Source organism: Stylophora pistillata, chromosome 7 (genome assembly GCF_964205215.1).
Source record: "Stylophora pistillata chromosome 7, jaStyPist1.2, whole genome shotgun sequence".
NCBI lineage: Eukaryota > Metazoa > Cnidaria > Anthozoa > Scleractinia > Pocilloporidae > Stylophora > Stylophora pistillata.
Window position 1 is genome coordinate 27723386 of NC_142525.1, and position 17331 is coordinate 27740716.

Genomic DNA, 17331 nt, shown 5'->3' on the forward strand with positions numbered 1-17331 from the left:
ATAGCTTTTGTTGGACTTGTATTTGGCCTCAACAATGCTCGTTTACATTTGGAAGCTGTAATCCTTACTTTTCTGTGATGGAACCACTCTTCAGACTCACTTTGATTTTTTGTTGTTTTTCTGATTTTTTCTATAGTATCCTTGTCGATGTATATCTTTTCTTTGATTTGAGATGCTCTCTCAATAATTTCTCTCTTTGATAGTGGTTGGTAAATAGGTGGTGCAATTTCATACATTGAACTGCTGTCTTCATTTTTTTCATTTGAGAGTAGATAAAAAAATCCACAGTTCGGTTTGTGAGCTGTGACTGCTTCAAGGAGTTGTCTGTTTGCTTCTGTTGGATCTGCTTGTTGGAAGAAGGGAAGTCTTGGGTCATGTAGTGTATCATTTTCTTTGGTCTCTCTACCATAACCCTTCCTTGAAAAGTCTATTTCATAGACTGTTGAAGCATCTAGTTTTCTTTTCCGTGGTTGATTCCAGGTTTGTAAACGATCCGTACAAGTTTGAAAATCTCTTACATTTTTAAGTCGGCTAAATTCTTCAAGTGCATAACATAAAGAAGCTATGTGTTTGCATGAAGCATAAGGGCCCTTTCCTGCAGGACAAGGCGTACAACTGGCATAGACAACATCGCCAGATGTTTGAAGAGAAAGGTTAAGTTTATACTTAAGCGTCTTCTTCATTTCCGGGAGACAATCAGCACGAATATGGATGTGATTTTCTTCAGTGGTAAGCTGGATGTTCTGAACATGTCCGTGTTTAAATAAACCGTAAGCCTTCGAACAAATGTTCTTGTAGTCGTTGTTTTCTCGATCGTCCAGTGTTTTTCTTTCCACAAAATACGCTAACATGTTCTGCATCGTAAATGATGGGCATTTGTCGTTCGCTTCTACTAAGAATTGCCATTCTGCACCAGCTGGAAACTCTACTCTGTTGCCTTGCTGTGCTGTTGTTGGGGTAGCAGTTCGGTTCGCATTGTCTGCAGGCAAAAGGTGACTCCATTTCTCCACGAAATCGTTGTCCCACTTGTTTCTTATGTAATACACAACTCTGTAAAAGAATGATTGAGCTATGATCGAGCTATTGAAAATAAAGTAATACAGTTTTGTAACAAACTACAAATCTCCGAAACAACTCTGTTTTGTTATCGTTCATCACGAGCCTCAGGCAAACGGAAGTTCAAATATTCGAAAAGGCTGGTTGCTATGGAGTGACGTCCTAAACCGGATAAGTTTCCATCATCGCCTTGACAGCCTTTTTCGATAATTGCTCGCAGTAATCTGAGTAGTTGCTTGAATTTGTACAATCTCTGTTCCTGCTGGGTACAATGAAGCCTTTTGTTTATTAGGGGCTGGATCGGCCTATTGACATTTGGAGATTGGATTTCATATTAATATGCGTAAGCAAAAGCGGGAATGTTTAGTTTCCCGCGGTCGAGTGCAGTTATGGATCCCTTGAAACTTCGAAGGGTTGAATTGCTTCATTCTCCTCCAGATGAGTCAAGGGAATGGTTTATCTTAAATTTCAACAAATGTGGCATAGCAAGTTTTTTGAAGTAGCCTGTTGGTGGCACATTTTCCAAGCGTTTTGTACGGTCCAGCTTTAAAAAATGGCGGAAGCTTGGATGACCGATATGTTCAGAACAACAAAGTGGCCATCGCCTCTCTATTTGGAGTTGTTTCTACCATCTTCCGGCAGAAATTCGAAGAAGGAGAAGTGGTGAGATATCTTTGGTTGATCGATAAAATAAATTCTTGATCCTGGATCAAGAAAAGCTTGGCAAACGTTACTTAGCATTTTCAAGCTAAGACGAACCGGGGTAAGTCATAACGTTTATATTTTTATTAAGATTGGAAAAAGTGAGTTTGCTGTTTTATGTTTTGTTGTGAATGCTGGTTTCACGGTGTATCAGAACTCATCTCTGCTTGGCAGGAAAATCACATAATTGGCTGAGTTTGATTTTACGCTGAGCCTCTAAGTCTTCTAGCTATAATCACTTTTTATGGCTACTTTAGGAGAAATTTCGGGTTTGTTTGCTAATGATAGGGTCTTGACAGTATTATAATTTATTTCATTTCTATTTTTCTACGATAAAAGATTTAAATCGCCAGAGGGATGCCATTGAGAAAACTGGAATAGTAGTTAATGGAAGATGCTTTAAAGTTAAATTTCCAGGTTATTTGTGTGTGCCAATCTTGACTCTTTATATTTTTTTTATCTTATTATTTTTTATTTTTGCAATGTTTTTATGTTACATGTCTAGCTACGTGATAGCAATTATTGAATCCATTTTATGCTTGGCAGTGTTAGAAAATATCTGGGAAAGTATAACATTTGAGATCTTTGGTGTAGCTATTTTAACTTCAACTTCTTGTTATCTTCTTGTCTTTTTTCATTACAGTTACTCTTGATTACAAAACACTGATAATGCTGCTCAAGCAAAGAGCTGGTGATGCCAAAAAATATATCAATGAACTTTGCAAGCAAGGATTGGACACAGAGTGCTGTGTATTCTGCAAAGTTATTAAGGTAGGTTATACCTGCAATGCTAAATGACATGCATCATAGTGGAATTATACAATAACACAAAACATATACAGCCTACTGGTATTTGTTATGCAATTTATTTATAATCAATTAGTGAGAGCTTTCTTGGCTTTCTTGACTTTACAGAAAGGCAGACGAAAGGTGTCCATAAAAGTGAACATATTTTATCTGTAGTGAACAGTGATTATGTATCTACCATTAGTAGTGAACATTATATGACTTTAGCTCAGTTAATTCATTATTGAGTGATACATGCAATTTATTTGTAGGAATGTGCCCCTCCTGATGTTCCTTTTGGGGAAGCCTTTGCTGAGTGTTTCCTAAAGAGCAAAGCAAATATTGGGGGGTAGGTACAACTCTGCATTTTTGCATTGACATGCATAAAAAGTTCCAGCTTGCAGTATGGTATTTCACTTTCTATTGGAATACATGTCTTTAAATCTCACTTGGGATACTTAGTTTGATGGACAGTTGGCATACTGCCGGCCGACAGTTGGCTGACGGTTGGCCGACAGACTTTTAGGGGAGCTGTTCTTCACTTTTACCCAGTTATCAGCAAAAATATGGTAAGCTTGGATTATAAAGGTGGAAACTTTATTCACTGTTTTTTTTTCCTGTCTGTTTCAGATGGAAGGGGTTAAGAGATGACTTGCTCTTTCTCCTTGAAGAGGAGCCATGTGATGTTAATTTATGTGCTATGCCTGCAGTGTATGACATTTTAATTTTTAAATTGTGTGCACCCATTGAAGTAAGGCATAGTCAACATTATATCATTTAAAAAAATCTATTTTCTTGAAGTCTTATCCTGTAACAATATTATTTTGTTTAGTGTTGCCTGGTCACTTCTGAGATATATATTTATTTGTCATATTTCTAAGATTTATATGGCATTCGGCGTAATGCCTGAGAGCTTGTGGCATATAGCAAACTTAGTTTTTCATTCACTGTTAATAGAGGGAAATTATGTCTTTCCTTTCTGGTTCACCCGGGCTGAAGTCCTTCATTCAGAGTAATGCCTGAGCAATTCTGGGATATATAACATACCTAGCTTTTCATTCATGGTCAATATAGGGAAGTGTTGTCTATCCTTTCTGGTTCACACAGGCTGAAGTCCAGGTATTCAGAGTAATACCAGAGCACTTCTGGGATTTATAACATACTTAGCTTTTCATTCATGGTCAATATTGGGAAGTGTTGTCTATCCTTTCTGGTTCACCCAGGCTGAAGTCCTGGCATTCAGTGTAATGCCTGAGCGCTTCTGGGATATATAACATACTTAGCTTTTCATTCATGGTCAATATAGGGAAGTGCTGTCTATCCTTTCTGGTTGACCCAGGGTGAAGTCCTGGCATTCAGTGTAATGCCTGAGCCCTTCTGGGATATACAACATACTTAGCTTTTCATTCATGGTCAATATAGGGAAGTGTTGTGTATCCTTTCTGGTTCACCCAGGCTGAAGTCCTGGCATTCAGTATAATGCCTGAGCGCTTCTGGGATATACAACATTACTTAGCTTTTCATTCATTGTCAATATAGGGAAGTGTTGTCTATCCTTTCTGGTTCCCCCAGGCTGAAGTCCTGGCATTCAGAGTAATGCCTGAGCACTTCTGGGATATACAACATTACTTAGCTTTTCATTCATTGTCAATATAGGGAAGTGTTGCCTATCCTTTCTGGTTCCCCCAGGCTGAAGTCCTGGCATTCAGAGTAATGCCTGAGCACTTCTGGGATATATAACATACTGAACTTTTTATTCATGATCAATATAGGGAAGTGTTGTGTATCCTTTCTGGTTTACCCAGGCTGAAGTCCTGGCATTCAGAAAAATGCCTGAGTGCTTCTGGGATATACAACATACTTAGCTTTTCATTCATGGTCAATATAGGGAAGTGTTGTGTATCCTTTCTGGTCCACCTAGGCTGAAGTCCTGGCATTCAGTGTAATGCCTGAGCGCTTCTGGGATATATAACTTACATAGCTTTTCATTTATGGTCAATATAGGGAAGTGTTGTCTATCCTTTCTGGTTCACCCAGGCTGAAGTCCTGGCATTGACTGTAATGCCTGAGCGCTTCTGGGATATATAACAAAGTTTCACATAGCTTTTCATTCATTGTCAATTTAGGGAAGTGTTGTCTATCCTTTCTAGTTCACCCAGGCTGAAGTCCTGGCATTCAGTGTAATGCCTGAGCGCTTCTGGGATATATAACATACTTAGCTTTTCATTCATGGTCAATATAGAGAAGTGCTGTCTATCCTTTCTGGTTCACCCAGGCTGAAGTCCTGGCATTCAGTGTAATGCCTGAGCACTTCTGGGATATACAACATACTGAGCTTTTTATTCATGGTCAATATAGGAAAGTGTTGTCTATCCTTTCTGGTCCACCCAGGCTGAAGTCCTAGCATTCAGTGTAATGCCTGAGTGCTTCTGGGATATACAACATACATAGTTTTTCATTCATGGTCAATATAGGGAAGTGTTGTGTATCCTTTCTGGTCCACCCAGGCTGAAGTCCTGGCATTTAGTGTAATGCCTGAGCGCTTCTGGGATATATAACTTACATAGCTTTTCATTCATGGTCAATATAGGGAAGTGTTGTCTATCCTTTCTGGTTCACCCAGGCTGAAGTCCTGGCATTGACTGTAATGCCTGAGCGCTTCTGGGATATATAACATACTTAGCTTTTCATTCATGGTCAATATAGAGAAGTGCTGTCTATCCTTTCTGGTTCACCCAGGCTGAAGTCCTGGCATTCAGTGTAATGCCTGAGCACTTCTGGGATATACAACATACTGAGCTTTTTATTCATGGTCAATATAGGAAAGTGTTGTCTATCCTTTCTGGTCCACCCAGGCTGAAGTCCTAGCATTCAGTGTAATGCCTGAGTGCTTCTGGGATATACAACATACATAGCTTTTCATTCATGGTCAATATAGGGAAGTGTTGTGTATCCTTTCTGGTCCACCCAGGCTGAAGTCCTGGCATTTAGTGTAATGCCTGAGCGCTTCTGGGATATATAACTTACATAGCTTTTCATTCATGGTCAATATAGGGAAGTGTTGTCTATCCTTTCTGGTTCACCCAGGCTGAAGTCCTGGCATTGACTGTAATGCCTGAGCACTTCTGGGATATATAACATACTGAGTTTTTTATTCATGGTCAATATTGGGAAGTGTTGTCTATCCTTTCTGGTTAACCCAGGCTGAAGTCCTGGCATTCAGTGTAATGCCTGAGCACTTCTGGGATATACAACATACTGAGCCTTTTATTCATGGTCAATATAGGGAAGTGTTTTCTATCCTTTCTGGTTCACCCAGGCTGAAGTCCTGGCATTCAGAGTAATGCCTGAGCGCTTCTGGGATATATAACATACTTAGCTTTTCATTCATTGTCAATATAGGGAAGTGTTGTCTATCCTTTCTGGTCCACCCATATTGAAGTCCTGGCATTCAGTGTAATGCCTGAGCGCTTCTGGGATATACAACATACTTTAAGTTTTTTCATTCATGGTCAATACGGGGAAGTGTTGTTTATCTTTTCTGGTTCACCCAGGCTGAATGGAAGTTCTGCTATTCACAGTAATCCCTTAGTGCTTCTGGGATACCTAACATTCTTATTTTCTTTGACATTCACAGGTTAATCAAGGGAAGTGTTGTCTATCGGCCTTACTGGTTCACCCAGGCTGAAGTCCTGGCATTCAGTTTAATGCCTGAGCGCCTCTGAGATATTTGACTTACTTAGCTTTTCATTGATGGTTAATATAGGGAAGTATTGTCTATCCTTTCTGGTTCACCCAGGCTGAAGTCCTGGCATTCAGTGTAATGCCTGAGCGCTTCTGGGATATACAACATACTTTAAGTTTTTCATTCATGGTCAATACGGGGAAGTGTTGTTTATCTTTTCTGGTTCACCCAGGCTGAACGGAAGTTCTACTATTCACAGTAATCCCTTAGTGCTTCTGGGATTCCTAACATTCTTATTTTCTTTGACATTCACAGGTTAATCTAGGGAAGTGTTGTCTATCGGCCTTACTGGTTCACTCAGGCTGAAGTCCTGGCATTCAGTTTAATGCCTGAGCGCCTCTGAGATATTTGACCTACTTAGCTTTTCATTGATGGTTAATATAGGGAAGTATTGTCTATCCTTTCTGGTTCACCCAGGCTGAAGTTCTGGCATTCAGAGTAATGCCTGAGGTTTTCTGGCATATATGATGTGAAGGAATTCTTGTAACGCAAACTTTTCTCTTATTTGAGCTCTTCACCTATATCTACAGCAGAGCGACAGGAATAAATAGTCGTTTGAGACAAAAATTTGAAAAACAGCTTCATTTACTGTTAAAAGTCGCCCTACAAACCGCGACGGGAAGAGAACATCAAAACAAGAAATGCTGCCAAAAAAACTCAATAAATAACACAAGGCAAAACACTGCTGGTACATTTCTTTGCGAAGCTAGATCGTGAAATCTCTGATGCGACGTTTTTGTAGGGCGTAAACACACGACGACGATTGATTTCCTGACAAACTGGGTAATATGAGATAATATAAAGTATGAAACAACACGAAGTAACGCGTACAGCCTCAAGTGATCGATATACCGTATTTCCTTGAATAAGTGCCCACCCCTTGGCCATTCAAACTTGTAACTCTGAATAAGCGCGACACCGGAACCCTTTCTTTTTCAGCTTTCATAACATTTTAAACTTTTACTACCTTAGATGAATATGTTGGGAGAGATTCTTGCTTTAAGAGTTATATTACGCCGATGTATTATCTTTCCTTTTTGTATGGCTGGCTTCGCAAGCGGTGCAAGATGCAGCGAATTATGTGAGCTGATTGGCTATTAACCCTTGCTTATATTTCGTTTTCTGCGGTGGCCAGCGTTGCAGCCATTTTGTCTTTGTGTAACCTGCAGGCTAGCTCTCGCTTGGCTCTTATCGCTCTGCTCAGGTCTGAGTTTCCCTGCTTGGTCAATAACGCATAACTGGATCTACCGCGCTCTATGTTAATTTTCAAACCACTCTAGCGCACAGCGCTTGACTCAGTATTTAAAGTTGGTTTTTCGGAAAAAGTCAACGTCCCACCCCTCTCAAGAAGCTTTTAGAATATAAAAATTCAAGGACTTTCTAAGGATTGGTTAAATTCATTGGGGGACTTGCCCTGAAATTAACGGACTTGCAAGACAGTACGAACCCTGTTAAAGTTCAAGGGAGTTTAAACTTGTTCGTAACGTGTCATTAAACGAAAGTTGGTCTTTGTCTGTTTAAAAGCTTTGTCAGCTTGTTCAACATCTATCTTGATTTGAAAACAATTATTATTACCCCCGGTCTCTGTTTATTCACGATTTTAATCATCGTTGCGGGGGAGGTAGCGCAAAGAGATTTTCAACACCAGTGCGTTAATCACATCGTACCTATAATGTCTGTAATCTCTCGCAACTATCTAGAGGATTCCGGCACCAATATAGGTCATATGAAGGCCAGTGACAAAGAATCTTATGTGCACTGCATGAATATCGTTTAAAAAAACTGGAACAGTGTGTAAACTATAAATGCGACATAAAATATCAGTGAGAAAAAGCCGCCATGTATTGTGGACTCTGCGTTAAACAGCAAAAGAAATTATAGGTTGTAATACGCCGAGTTTATTCCCAATAACTGGTAACCGGATGCTCAAAAATTACAGCACCAAGCGTCAGCTGTCAAAGATTCCGAACACAGCGGAAAAAAAGTCGTCGGTTCTGGAATTTACTTTGTTTCCGATCCGAAAACAAAAATCTGGTAAAATTGATTAGAAAACAAAACACTCAGGCCGCCAGTTAAATGTCGTAGTAAATAAGCGTCGCAGCCTATGTCAGTATTAATGAAGTTAACTAAATCCGCAAGCATTGACTAAAAAATATTTCTTCGACGTGACTGTAACTGCCGCAACACACTCCGGGCGAGCGCTTTGTCTTGTCACTATTTTAAAGCGCCGGCCATGTACACTTTTTTCGGATACGGCTTCTTTAATTACCTTTTCACGCCATAGGATGATGACATCATTGTGTAAAAGTTGACGCCTCTATCAGATTAGGAGCGAAATACGATCAAAAATTTTACCCAAGCAAGCCACTGGTATCCAGCAGAGAATGCGGACTAAAAGTACGGATTCTCTGCTGGATACCTAGACTTTTTTTGGTTGCTAACGGCGTGAGGCTCGTTATGGATGCAGCACTCCCATCTCGCGACGTTCCTTTTCGATAACTGAGCCATTGTTTTAAGCAGTTTTTCGTTAGTCCTCGAGGGCAAGCCCCACCAAGCATTTGTGCTGTCTGCTCATTTGAGAAAAAAGCATTTGGAGGATCTAAATTTTTGTTTGTATCGCTACTCTGAGCTTCAATTCCTTCGTCCATCTTGCATTTTCGACCCAAGTGTCTCGTTTCCATGCACTACAATGGGAGAGACGGCTGAAGTGCGGGCTCAGATCTAATATCTGCCATTGAAATCACTGGTGGTCCCTTTAATCTGATTGGCTGTAATTAGTGCGATTTATTCACAAATCGCTCCATTTTTTACTCTAAATGGCATCAACAACAAACATATGAAACATATGTGTGAACTGCGGTTATGAGACGTATATGAGAACGATCCTTCGCAGTAAAGCACTATTTGAGCATATTTGAGATTTCCACTATTGCTCAAATAGTGCTTTACTGCGAAGGATCGTTCTCATATACGTCTCATAACCGCAGTTCACACATATGTTTCATATGTTTGTTGTTGTTTGATTTATCATCTACGGGTTTATATCGAATTAATTTGATGGCCTGCTCCCAGTTGGCTTGTTAGCTCAATTGGTAGAGCGCTGCACTAGTATCGCAGAGGTCAGTGGTTCGAATCCCGTACAGGCCTGAAATTTTTTTCAGGTCTGATTTCCACTATTGCTCAAATAGTGCTTTACTGCGAAGGATCGTTCTCATATACGTCTAAATGGCATCATTTTACGCTTGACTGAGTTTTTGACTTATGACGTCAAAGTCTTTCTGTTTTGCATACAAAATGAGATGTAAAAGCGTTTCCGGTTCCGCTTTTTATTAAAAAACCGGCTCAGTACTGCATCAGTGAAATAGTTGAATTGACCTGTATTTGGGCGAATTCAAAATGGATGTAGTAAAGTGGTAATTGAACTTCGTGTCGTGCAATTGTGGTCTGAAATCATACTTGGGATTTCAAATCACGGGCATGATTTCAGCCCAAATTGCACTCCACTCAGTTCAATTACCATTATAAATCGCACCGCCGAGAGCCCATCAGAGTGTAAGGATTATATCAAAATGGATGAAAAAAATATTCTTAGGGAACATTGCTAAAAGTCAATCGGAAAAATCAGCAGGAAAATGATGCTGTGTAAATGATCTTATACTTCGTGCTCATTAGTGTTCATGAAAGCCAAAAACGGCAAAAAAAAAAAAAAAAAAAAAAAAAAAAAAGAAGAAAGAGGCAGGTGGGCGCGAACAGAGAGCTTTGGTTGAAATAGCCGGGTATATATAACTTACACTGTTGGAAACGCTGTTACTAACAATTGATTTTTCTTCTCGAGTATGACACTGACGCTTTTGCATATTTTACCACTTTTTCCATGAATTCCTACTTGCTGCTGAAAGTCTTTTCTTAAGTAGAGCTTATTGTTAGGCTCGTTTCTGTGAGGTACAGAAACGTCAGGGTGAGTAAGAGTTAGCCATATGAGATATGCAATGTAATCTACATCGCATGAATTCCAGTAGCTCTTCCCTCTCTTAACCGGTAATACATGCTTGCGAATAATTTTCCCTAGTTTACCCTCCATACCGCGCCCGATATCGAATGGGTATCGAGGGGATTTTATATGTATCACGCCTCTGTTTCTTTTCCTCGTGGTACACTAAGCAATGGGGCATTCCGTCTACGCATGCGTTAAACCTTTTGGAATGAAAGAATCCTGGCGCCATTTTGATTTCTCGAGCTTGCAATGGCAGGTTTCTCTGGGTGATCTGTTACTCTTCTAAGGGATATCATGGAACGAGATGAAAGACAGTTAAATACCTACATACATTGCTAACGCTCTGGGTACTTCTGGAGTTTCCTTCGACTTCTCATGAAAACATTTTTTACGATCAAACTACCTAAAAACAGCTAAGAAATAGCAAGAAATTGGCAAATCAACGGGATTAAAATTAACATCAGCTGATCTCCGGATGTTCCCACAAGTGCCAAAGCAATTAAGGTGAGTCTGAAGACCTTAGAATTTGTGTTGTGATAAACTTAGCGTGTGTGTTTTAAGACGATCGTAAAGCAGAAGGCCCCTTTTAACGGGAGAATTTGATGTTATTCTGAATTTGAATTAGCTTTGGAGTCAAATTTCTATAAATCCTACCAGTGCCCCAACTTAAAAATATTGCTATTAATAGGGTCTTTACCTTTTCTTTACAGCCGCTGAGGATTGCAGTCTTTAAAAAATGTACAGCAACGAGGATTAAAACTTTATTGCGAGCAGTTTTGGTGCATTTCAACGTAGCAAATTATGGTAGTTTTTCCAAGTCATAGATCGCAGTAATCGTCTATGGGATATGCCGTTCAAGTCTGCTTTAGAGGTATTCCTGGAGTCCATTTCATTGTTATAATAGTCTTACCTTGTAGATCTTCTTTTATGGTGTTTTATTTTATCATTTTTTATTACGTACGATGTTTTTGCCCTTCGAGTGAGTGTTCCGGCAGAAAATTGACGAAAACTTTGTTTTAGTATAATTTTTTTGCCCCAACTCAAAAATATGTTAAGCGAATACTTTATTTATCCCTTTTCCGAGCTATGCAAACTCCTTAACCAGAAAAAATGCGTGCTTTTCGCCGCAAAGCTTTATTTTAAACGTATTTGCGGTAGAAAATGGCGTGTACGTTTCGGTTCTTCAGTGGAGTTTTCGAACGACCCCAAAGTACTGTTTAGTACACTCGTAGTACTTTAGGTCTATCGCGCGAAATGCTAGTTGTTTTTATCGAAAATACTAAGCTTATAAGTTTTAGCGTCAAATTATAAGAGCTGTACAAATGCTTTATTTTGACTAAAATCTCTAATAGTATATAGTTTTAGAACTTCACTTACTTGCATAGAGAAGTAAATATTTATTTATATGTTGTCTATGGTCTGAAGCTGAATATGGGACTTGAAATAATTTAACAAGCATACATGTTCTTGAAATGTGTTGTAAACCTTGCATTTTACTCATAATGTGTATGCCTGAGACCATGTTTTTTGCTAATTATTTCACCAATTGAATAAAACACCTGCTGAGCAACATACTTGGAAAATGTAGAATTATGATGTTCGATACATACAGTAGCTGTATCAGGTCTAAAGTAAAGTTTTCAGAGTTTACTTTAGACCTAGTACAGCTATGTTTGATCCCTGCAACTGCATTCCCCAGTCTCTCACTACCATCCTTTCGACGTATCGCACAAAATTGCGGGCATTTCCAGAAGAGCTTGAGGCTATAATGCCTCCTTGGTGGCCATGTCTGTGACTTTCAAAGAGGCAAATACTGGCATTCCTGAAGCATAACACCATTGTCTTGTCTGGGGGCACAATCAGGACTGCACCAAATGTTGGATGCTGGCAATGGTAGTTTGCAAGACAAGATTCAAGGTCTTCAAAAGTGAAAAAACCCAGGTCTGCAATTACTTCAATTTTCTGAAATTCTACATTGTTGTACTGAAGGACCTCTTTGACTTCCAGGTTTGGTTGTTGCAGAGGCACATGAAACAAACTGTAAATATGATTTCCCTTGAGAATTAGCTGGCTGTAGAGAGGAATTACCTGTGATAGATCTTGAAGTTGTTGAGGAATGAAAATTTTACCTTCAAGAAAATGGCATCCAGTTAGCATAGCAATAACTGTACAGGCATTACTTCCAATCAGACTCCCTGCTATGGTTGATTGGCAAAGATTTGGAGGCAAGAGCCACTCAGTCACATCCACATGCTGGTTTGTGGTTATAGTTATTTGGGATGCTGGAGCTATAGTGGAGTGTCTCTCCATGAGTAGTTTTCCCTGTGCCATGAGCAGTTGCATCTCGAGAAACTATTGCCTGAATTCACTGTGCAGACATTGTTGGGACAAAAATCACATTTAACCTGTGAACTGTTTGATCTTTTGAGTCCACAAAATGGGATGGTGGCATTTTCTGCAGTGTGGAGGGACCTTAGTGGTAGTTTCACTGGTGTTGGAAGCAGCTCTTGTGAGTCTTTGGTTATTGCTGGAAATTGGTAATGGTTGTGAAGTTGGATTAAGACTTGCAATTTCATGATTAAGCTGTCTTATAGTATTTTCAAATTCATCTAGCTCCATTTCTCTTGCAGTTGTAGTTTCAGTTGGTGAATCTAACCCTGAGTCAGATCTTTCATTTTCAATGTCCTGGCTCACAGCTGGTACTGGTACTTCAGCGCTTGAATTAGGATTAAGAATTGCTTGTTTTGCAGTTTGACCAAGTTCTTGAACTTTCTTTTTCAGGAAGTCCTTACATAAGGGACATGAATTTAAGCCATTCAAGCAGGTATTGTGGAAGGAACGAAAGCAACCTGTTAAAACTTTCCAGTCATCATTTTGGGCAGACATCATACATTCAGGTAAGTCACATTGCTTAGCTGCATCAGGTTTAACCTTACTTTGATACCCAAGAGGTAAAGCAGTACTTTTGATGGGATTGTTGGCACAGATTGTTGGAAATTTTACTTGAGTAGTTGTATTTCCATCTGATGAGAGTGAGCTATCTGGTGTTGCAGCAATTCTAAGTACTTGAGCACATTTGAGTTTGAGAAACTGTAGTTGGTTCTGGGAAAATGAGAACTGTGATGGTGATGTGAAAGCTGATCTAAAGGTAGCTTGTTGTTCCTTATATTCAAAAACTTGTTTGGCTTTATTTTTTAATTCATTGGCATTGTCAGAGGGCTTCATTTGGGCACATAGAATGCTGTGGGTATTTTCAACAGGATACTCATCAAAAATTGTTATGTAGTTACAAAGAAGTTTATAAAGTTGGGGTGAATGCTTTCCCCAGTGTGAGCACATGTTAAGCCAGACAAGTGGAGCTTTGTTGTAATGACAAGGCTTAAGGCAGGTGAACATAATCCACATTCAAATCATCGCTCTGAAGTATTCTGAAAAAGTATTAAGTTTAAAAGAAATGCTGTAAATAGAAAGAACTAGGGTTATGTAGTTGTCCAAAAGATTAAAAAGTGTTCCATACTCGGGATCTTTAAATCACCAAAACTTTTTCATCACAGATTCTCATATTGATGTCCATCCTCCGTAAACGATTTCTAAGAGCAAGCTGATCCTCCAGGGTTTTGGATTGTCTGCCAGTTTTGTTCAAGTAAAAATGCTTTCATACACTGTTTTGAAAAATGGATGGAAGGAAGTAACAATGTGTTTTCTACTGATAAAGGATACGTGGAGAGGACCTGGCATTGGAATCACAGAGAGAATGGAGGGCTGAGAAGACAAGTTTGATGGCAAACTTTGCTCATTGTCAGAACCAGTGAAGGATGGATAAGAATATGCCGAATGATCTGATGCAGCTTGAGGGTTTTCACAGTTAACTTGATGAGGTTGCTGATAGCTGATAAACTTCTTCACACACTGATATATTATATGGTAGCAGAAAAATTGACTTGGCCAATCACCAGGCTGAAAAATAATGAACTGTTTTGCATAATCAGCCAAACCAGCACTAAGTGCCATGTTATATGCTGTATTAAAGTCCTCTTTGGACTTAAGTTGTAACTCCACAAAGTCAACAAGGTGTAGGTCATCCATTTTTCTCATTGTTTTCACATTGTCGTTTTCCGAATACTGATGGGTGTTGAGTCACTGGTGTTGAAGTTCTGGGTTGAAAAAAGCCTCGGTAAGCCAGTTTGGCATTACAGAAGCGTATGAACTGCTCATGTTTTGCATAGATCATGCAGATGTTATAATTTGTAGGCATGTGTTTATACTGATGCCATTTAGATCATGCATGATACTGGCCTGCAGCACACTAAAAGCAGGTATGTTTTTAAAAGCTTTAACGACTATTGTAAACATTGACTTTGCTTCAGATGCCTTATCTCTCTGTGGTCTTTGTTTGGTGTGAATTGAGGTGAAATCATCTATAATCAGGACTAAAAGCCACTTGTTTTCAAGTGCATCTTGAATAAAATGTTTGAATGATTTGCAATGATTTTAAGACAACAATTTAGCAATGGTGTTCACTGTCCTTCTAGCACAAGAGAGACCCATAATGTGTTGTGTGTCCATACCTTCTTGATTTAGATTACAACTCCTAAGGTAAAGGGCATGGTGAGTTTGAAGTGCATTGCATGCCTGACTCAAACAGTAGCAAAGATTGTAAATAACTGACACAGCCCTTCTCTTATTGAGGTTAATATGCTCTGCAGAGTGCCTTGCTGATGTAATTTTATCAAGAATGGCCTCAGAATTCTCTGAACATTTCAGGCTGGTAAATGTGGATTCCCTTGTTAGCAATTAACTCGCTGTATATTTTGTTTTTGACCAAGCTGAGTTCTTGCTTTATGTCACATCCTACAGAAGACATGGAAGAATAAAACTTATTTCAGACAAGCATAATGTTCAAAATATGGCTTTCAAGGGTTAAATATTTGTGAAGAGTTGACCTTGTTGCAATGCATTAGATAAAGATTCCTGTCATGTACATGGAACTAAATTTGCTTTTATGTACAATCACTCTTTGAATTTAAATGGATGGTAGCTGTTGCTTTTCTTATGTGAATCAGGTTGTCTTTCAAAAGTAGCCTTTGTTTCCATTAGTTCCTCATGAAGGGAAAAAGCATTGTTGTAAAAAAAAGGTCAACACTAGGCTTACATTAATCAAAAGCCAGGTTACAAAGCTCAGTACATAATCAACCTTAAATACTGCAACTATTGGTTCAACTTGTTATTTATTTCTTTGAACAGTGAACTGTAGACTCTGGATGAATTAATGCTTGTACATGTATTTAAGGTGGCTATTGCGTACTATTGTTTGTACCATTTTACTGGTTTTGGTAAAATTATACATGTCTGGATTTTAATTCAAATGTATCTTTATTTACTTTTTTATTTCTTTGTTTTATCAGTTAATTTGAAGCTAACTCATCTGATTGACCCTCCATCAGTATTTCTTTATTTAAAATTATAACTTTAGAGACTGATGCATGGCTGGAAGGTTACTTCAAAGAGCAGGGCAGAGGTAAATTGTCTGCCTGTCTGTTGACTGATTAATTTCCACTACTGCCCTGCTACTTATCAGAGGGCTAGTGATATGAATGCGACAGCAACAGTTTGTTTGGAGTGTGTGTGTGTGTGTGTGTGTGTGCGTGTGTGTGGGGGGGAGGGGCATTCACCAGGGGTAGGAGGTTGTGTTATACTAGAGTTTGGGAGCAAATCTAGCCAAATATTAAATTTCAGAGGCTTGGATTTTTTAATTTCTTGCTCAAAATTAAACTTCCCCTGGGAGCAACTATGGTTGTAAGTTTCTTCTTGCTGGTTTGTTGTTTATACATTATTTAGTTTTGAAGACCTTTTATCTCGAAATTTAAAATGACCCTTTGATGTAAAGGTTCCTGGCATCACAGTTTTGTTTATTATTAAAGATGGTGTCTACACTCAACTAATTAATTACACTTTTCTACTGATTACAGATGAAAGTGGAATAGATTACAGTATGGAGAATATGCATACTGATGTTATGGTGTAAAGGGCTAATACTGTAGCAACTTTCCCAGAAAAATTGCATCAGCACCAAAATATGCATACTTTGTTTAATAATCTTAGCAGGTAGGGTATTAACTTTCAGCTGAGAAAATGTGAGTTTAAATTTAAAACAGTACCAACACTCATGAGAAGAGGTTATATACTTTGGTTATCCATGGATGTCTCCAGTTTCCACTCTCCTTTGAAAGGAGAGTGGAGCTTGAGGTGATCTTGAATGAGAGGGCCACTATGCAGATGTAAATTACCCAAACTAGTCTCACCTGTAAAGCCAGTTTTTTCAACAGATGTTGGCTCAACCTGTTGTTCAGTCCCAGTTTCCTGAGGCTCATGAGTCAAGGTAACGGATGTTTCTGCTAATGAGAAGGCTGGTAAAACATTTTGTGCTACACCTAAGGTCTGTTCAGTGAACTACTTGTTTGTGGAAGCCATTTCTAATTAAGATGCTTTGATCGTTTGAGGTTTGAGATGAAGTGAAGGGGCCCTAATGAATGCCACTTGTACTTTTGAGCATCAAGTAAAGTGACTGAATTAACCTGAAATGACAAAAACCAACTTATGTTGAATTGGATTTCTTGCATCAATGTTCTTTTTTTAAGGGACAACAATAAAAGATAATTTAGACCTTTTGGTATGAGTGAGGTATTGTTGAAGCTGTCCCCTCTCCTCCAGTAATCTTTGTAGAGCACTCTGAGCTTGTCTAAACCAGGTGTAAAGAGTTGCACTATCAAATATTATATCAATCGATTCTCTGCATTCCTCCAAACAAAAAACACATGATCGTGACTGTACACCAGCAGGATGCAATTCTTTAATTATGACTCGCACGGTCTCCTTCTGGACAACAAAACTGTAGTCAGTTCTTAATCGCTGGTGCATTTGGTGATAACCATGCAATAGTGTTCCTGCATGGACAAATGCAACAGATTACTGGACAGAAGTTGACCTAGATGACATTGATGTGATCGATGGTGAATGCTGCGACTGAACAAGCCCCACAAATTGTTTA

General features: G+C 39.0%; 1 protein-coding gene, 1 long non-coding RNA gene and 1 pseudogene across 7 annotated transcripts in view; 2 read left to right on the top strand and 1 right to left on the bottom strand.

Annotated features, from left to right (window-relative positions):
• The window catches only part of LOC111345523 (uncharacterized), a 140728-nt gene extending 123776 nt beyond the window's left edge, over positions 1-16952 (top strand). The window contains exons 1-5 of one of the 5 annotated variants that reach the window (XR_015989548.1): positions 10472-10787; positions 10994-11154; positions 13065-13180; positions 13999-15801; positions 16253-16952. This is a non-coding gene — a long non-coding RNA (uncharacterized LOC111345523). Of the gene's footprint in view, positions 1-10468; positions 10788-10993; positions 11155-12380; positions 12821-13064; positions 13181-13837 lie in introns of those variants that run through there. The other 4 variants (XR_015989547.1, XR_015989546.1, XR_015989545.1 and 1 more) reach the window with 4 other exon arrangements.
• On the top strand, positions 1256-7117 carry LOC148727347 (uncharacterized). 2 transcript variants are annotated; one of them, XM_088728208.1, is made up of 5 exons: positions 1256-1719; positions 2402-2529; positions 2817-2893; positions 3175-3295; positions 6545-7117. In XM_088728208.1, the coding sequence occupies exons 2-5, from the start codon at positions 2428-2430 to the stop codon at positions 6593-6595; spliced, it is 351 nt and encodes a 116-aa protein (XP_088584334.1). In that variant the 5' UTR covers positions 1256-1719; positions 2402-2427; the 3' UTR covers positions 6596-7117. The 2 variants fall into 2 exon arrangements, with proteins under 2 accessions (XP_088584334.1, XP_088584331.1); XM_088728205.1 differs by having other exon boundaries at positions 1256-1819; positions 6545-6969.
• Positions 11931-12721, bottom strand: LOC148727348 (uncharacterized; annotated as a pseudogene).
• Positions 16953-17331: the final 379 nt, after the last annotated feature.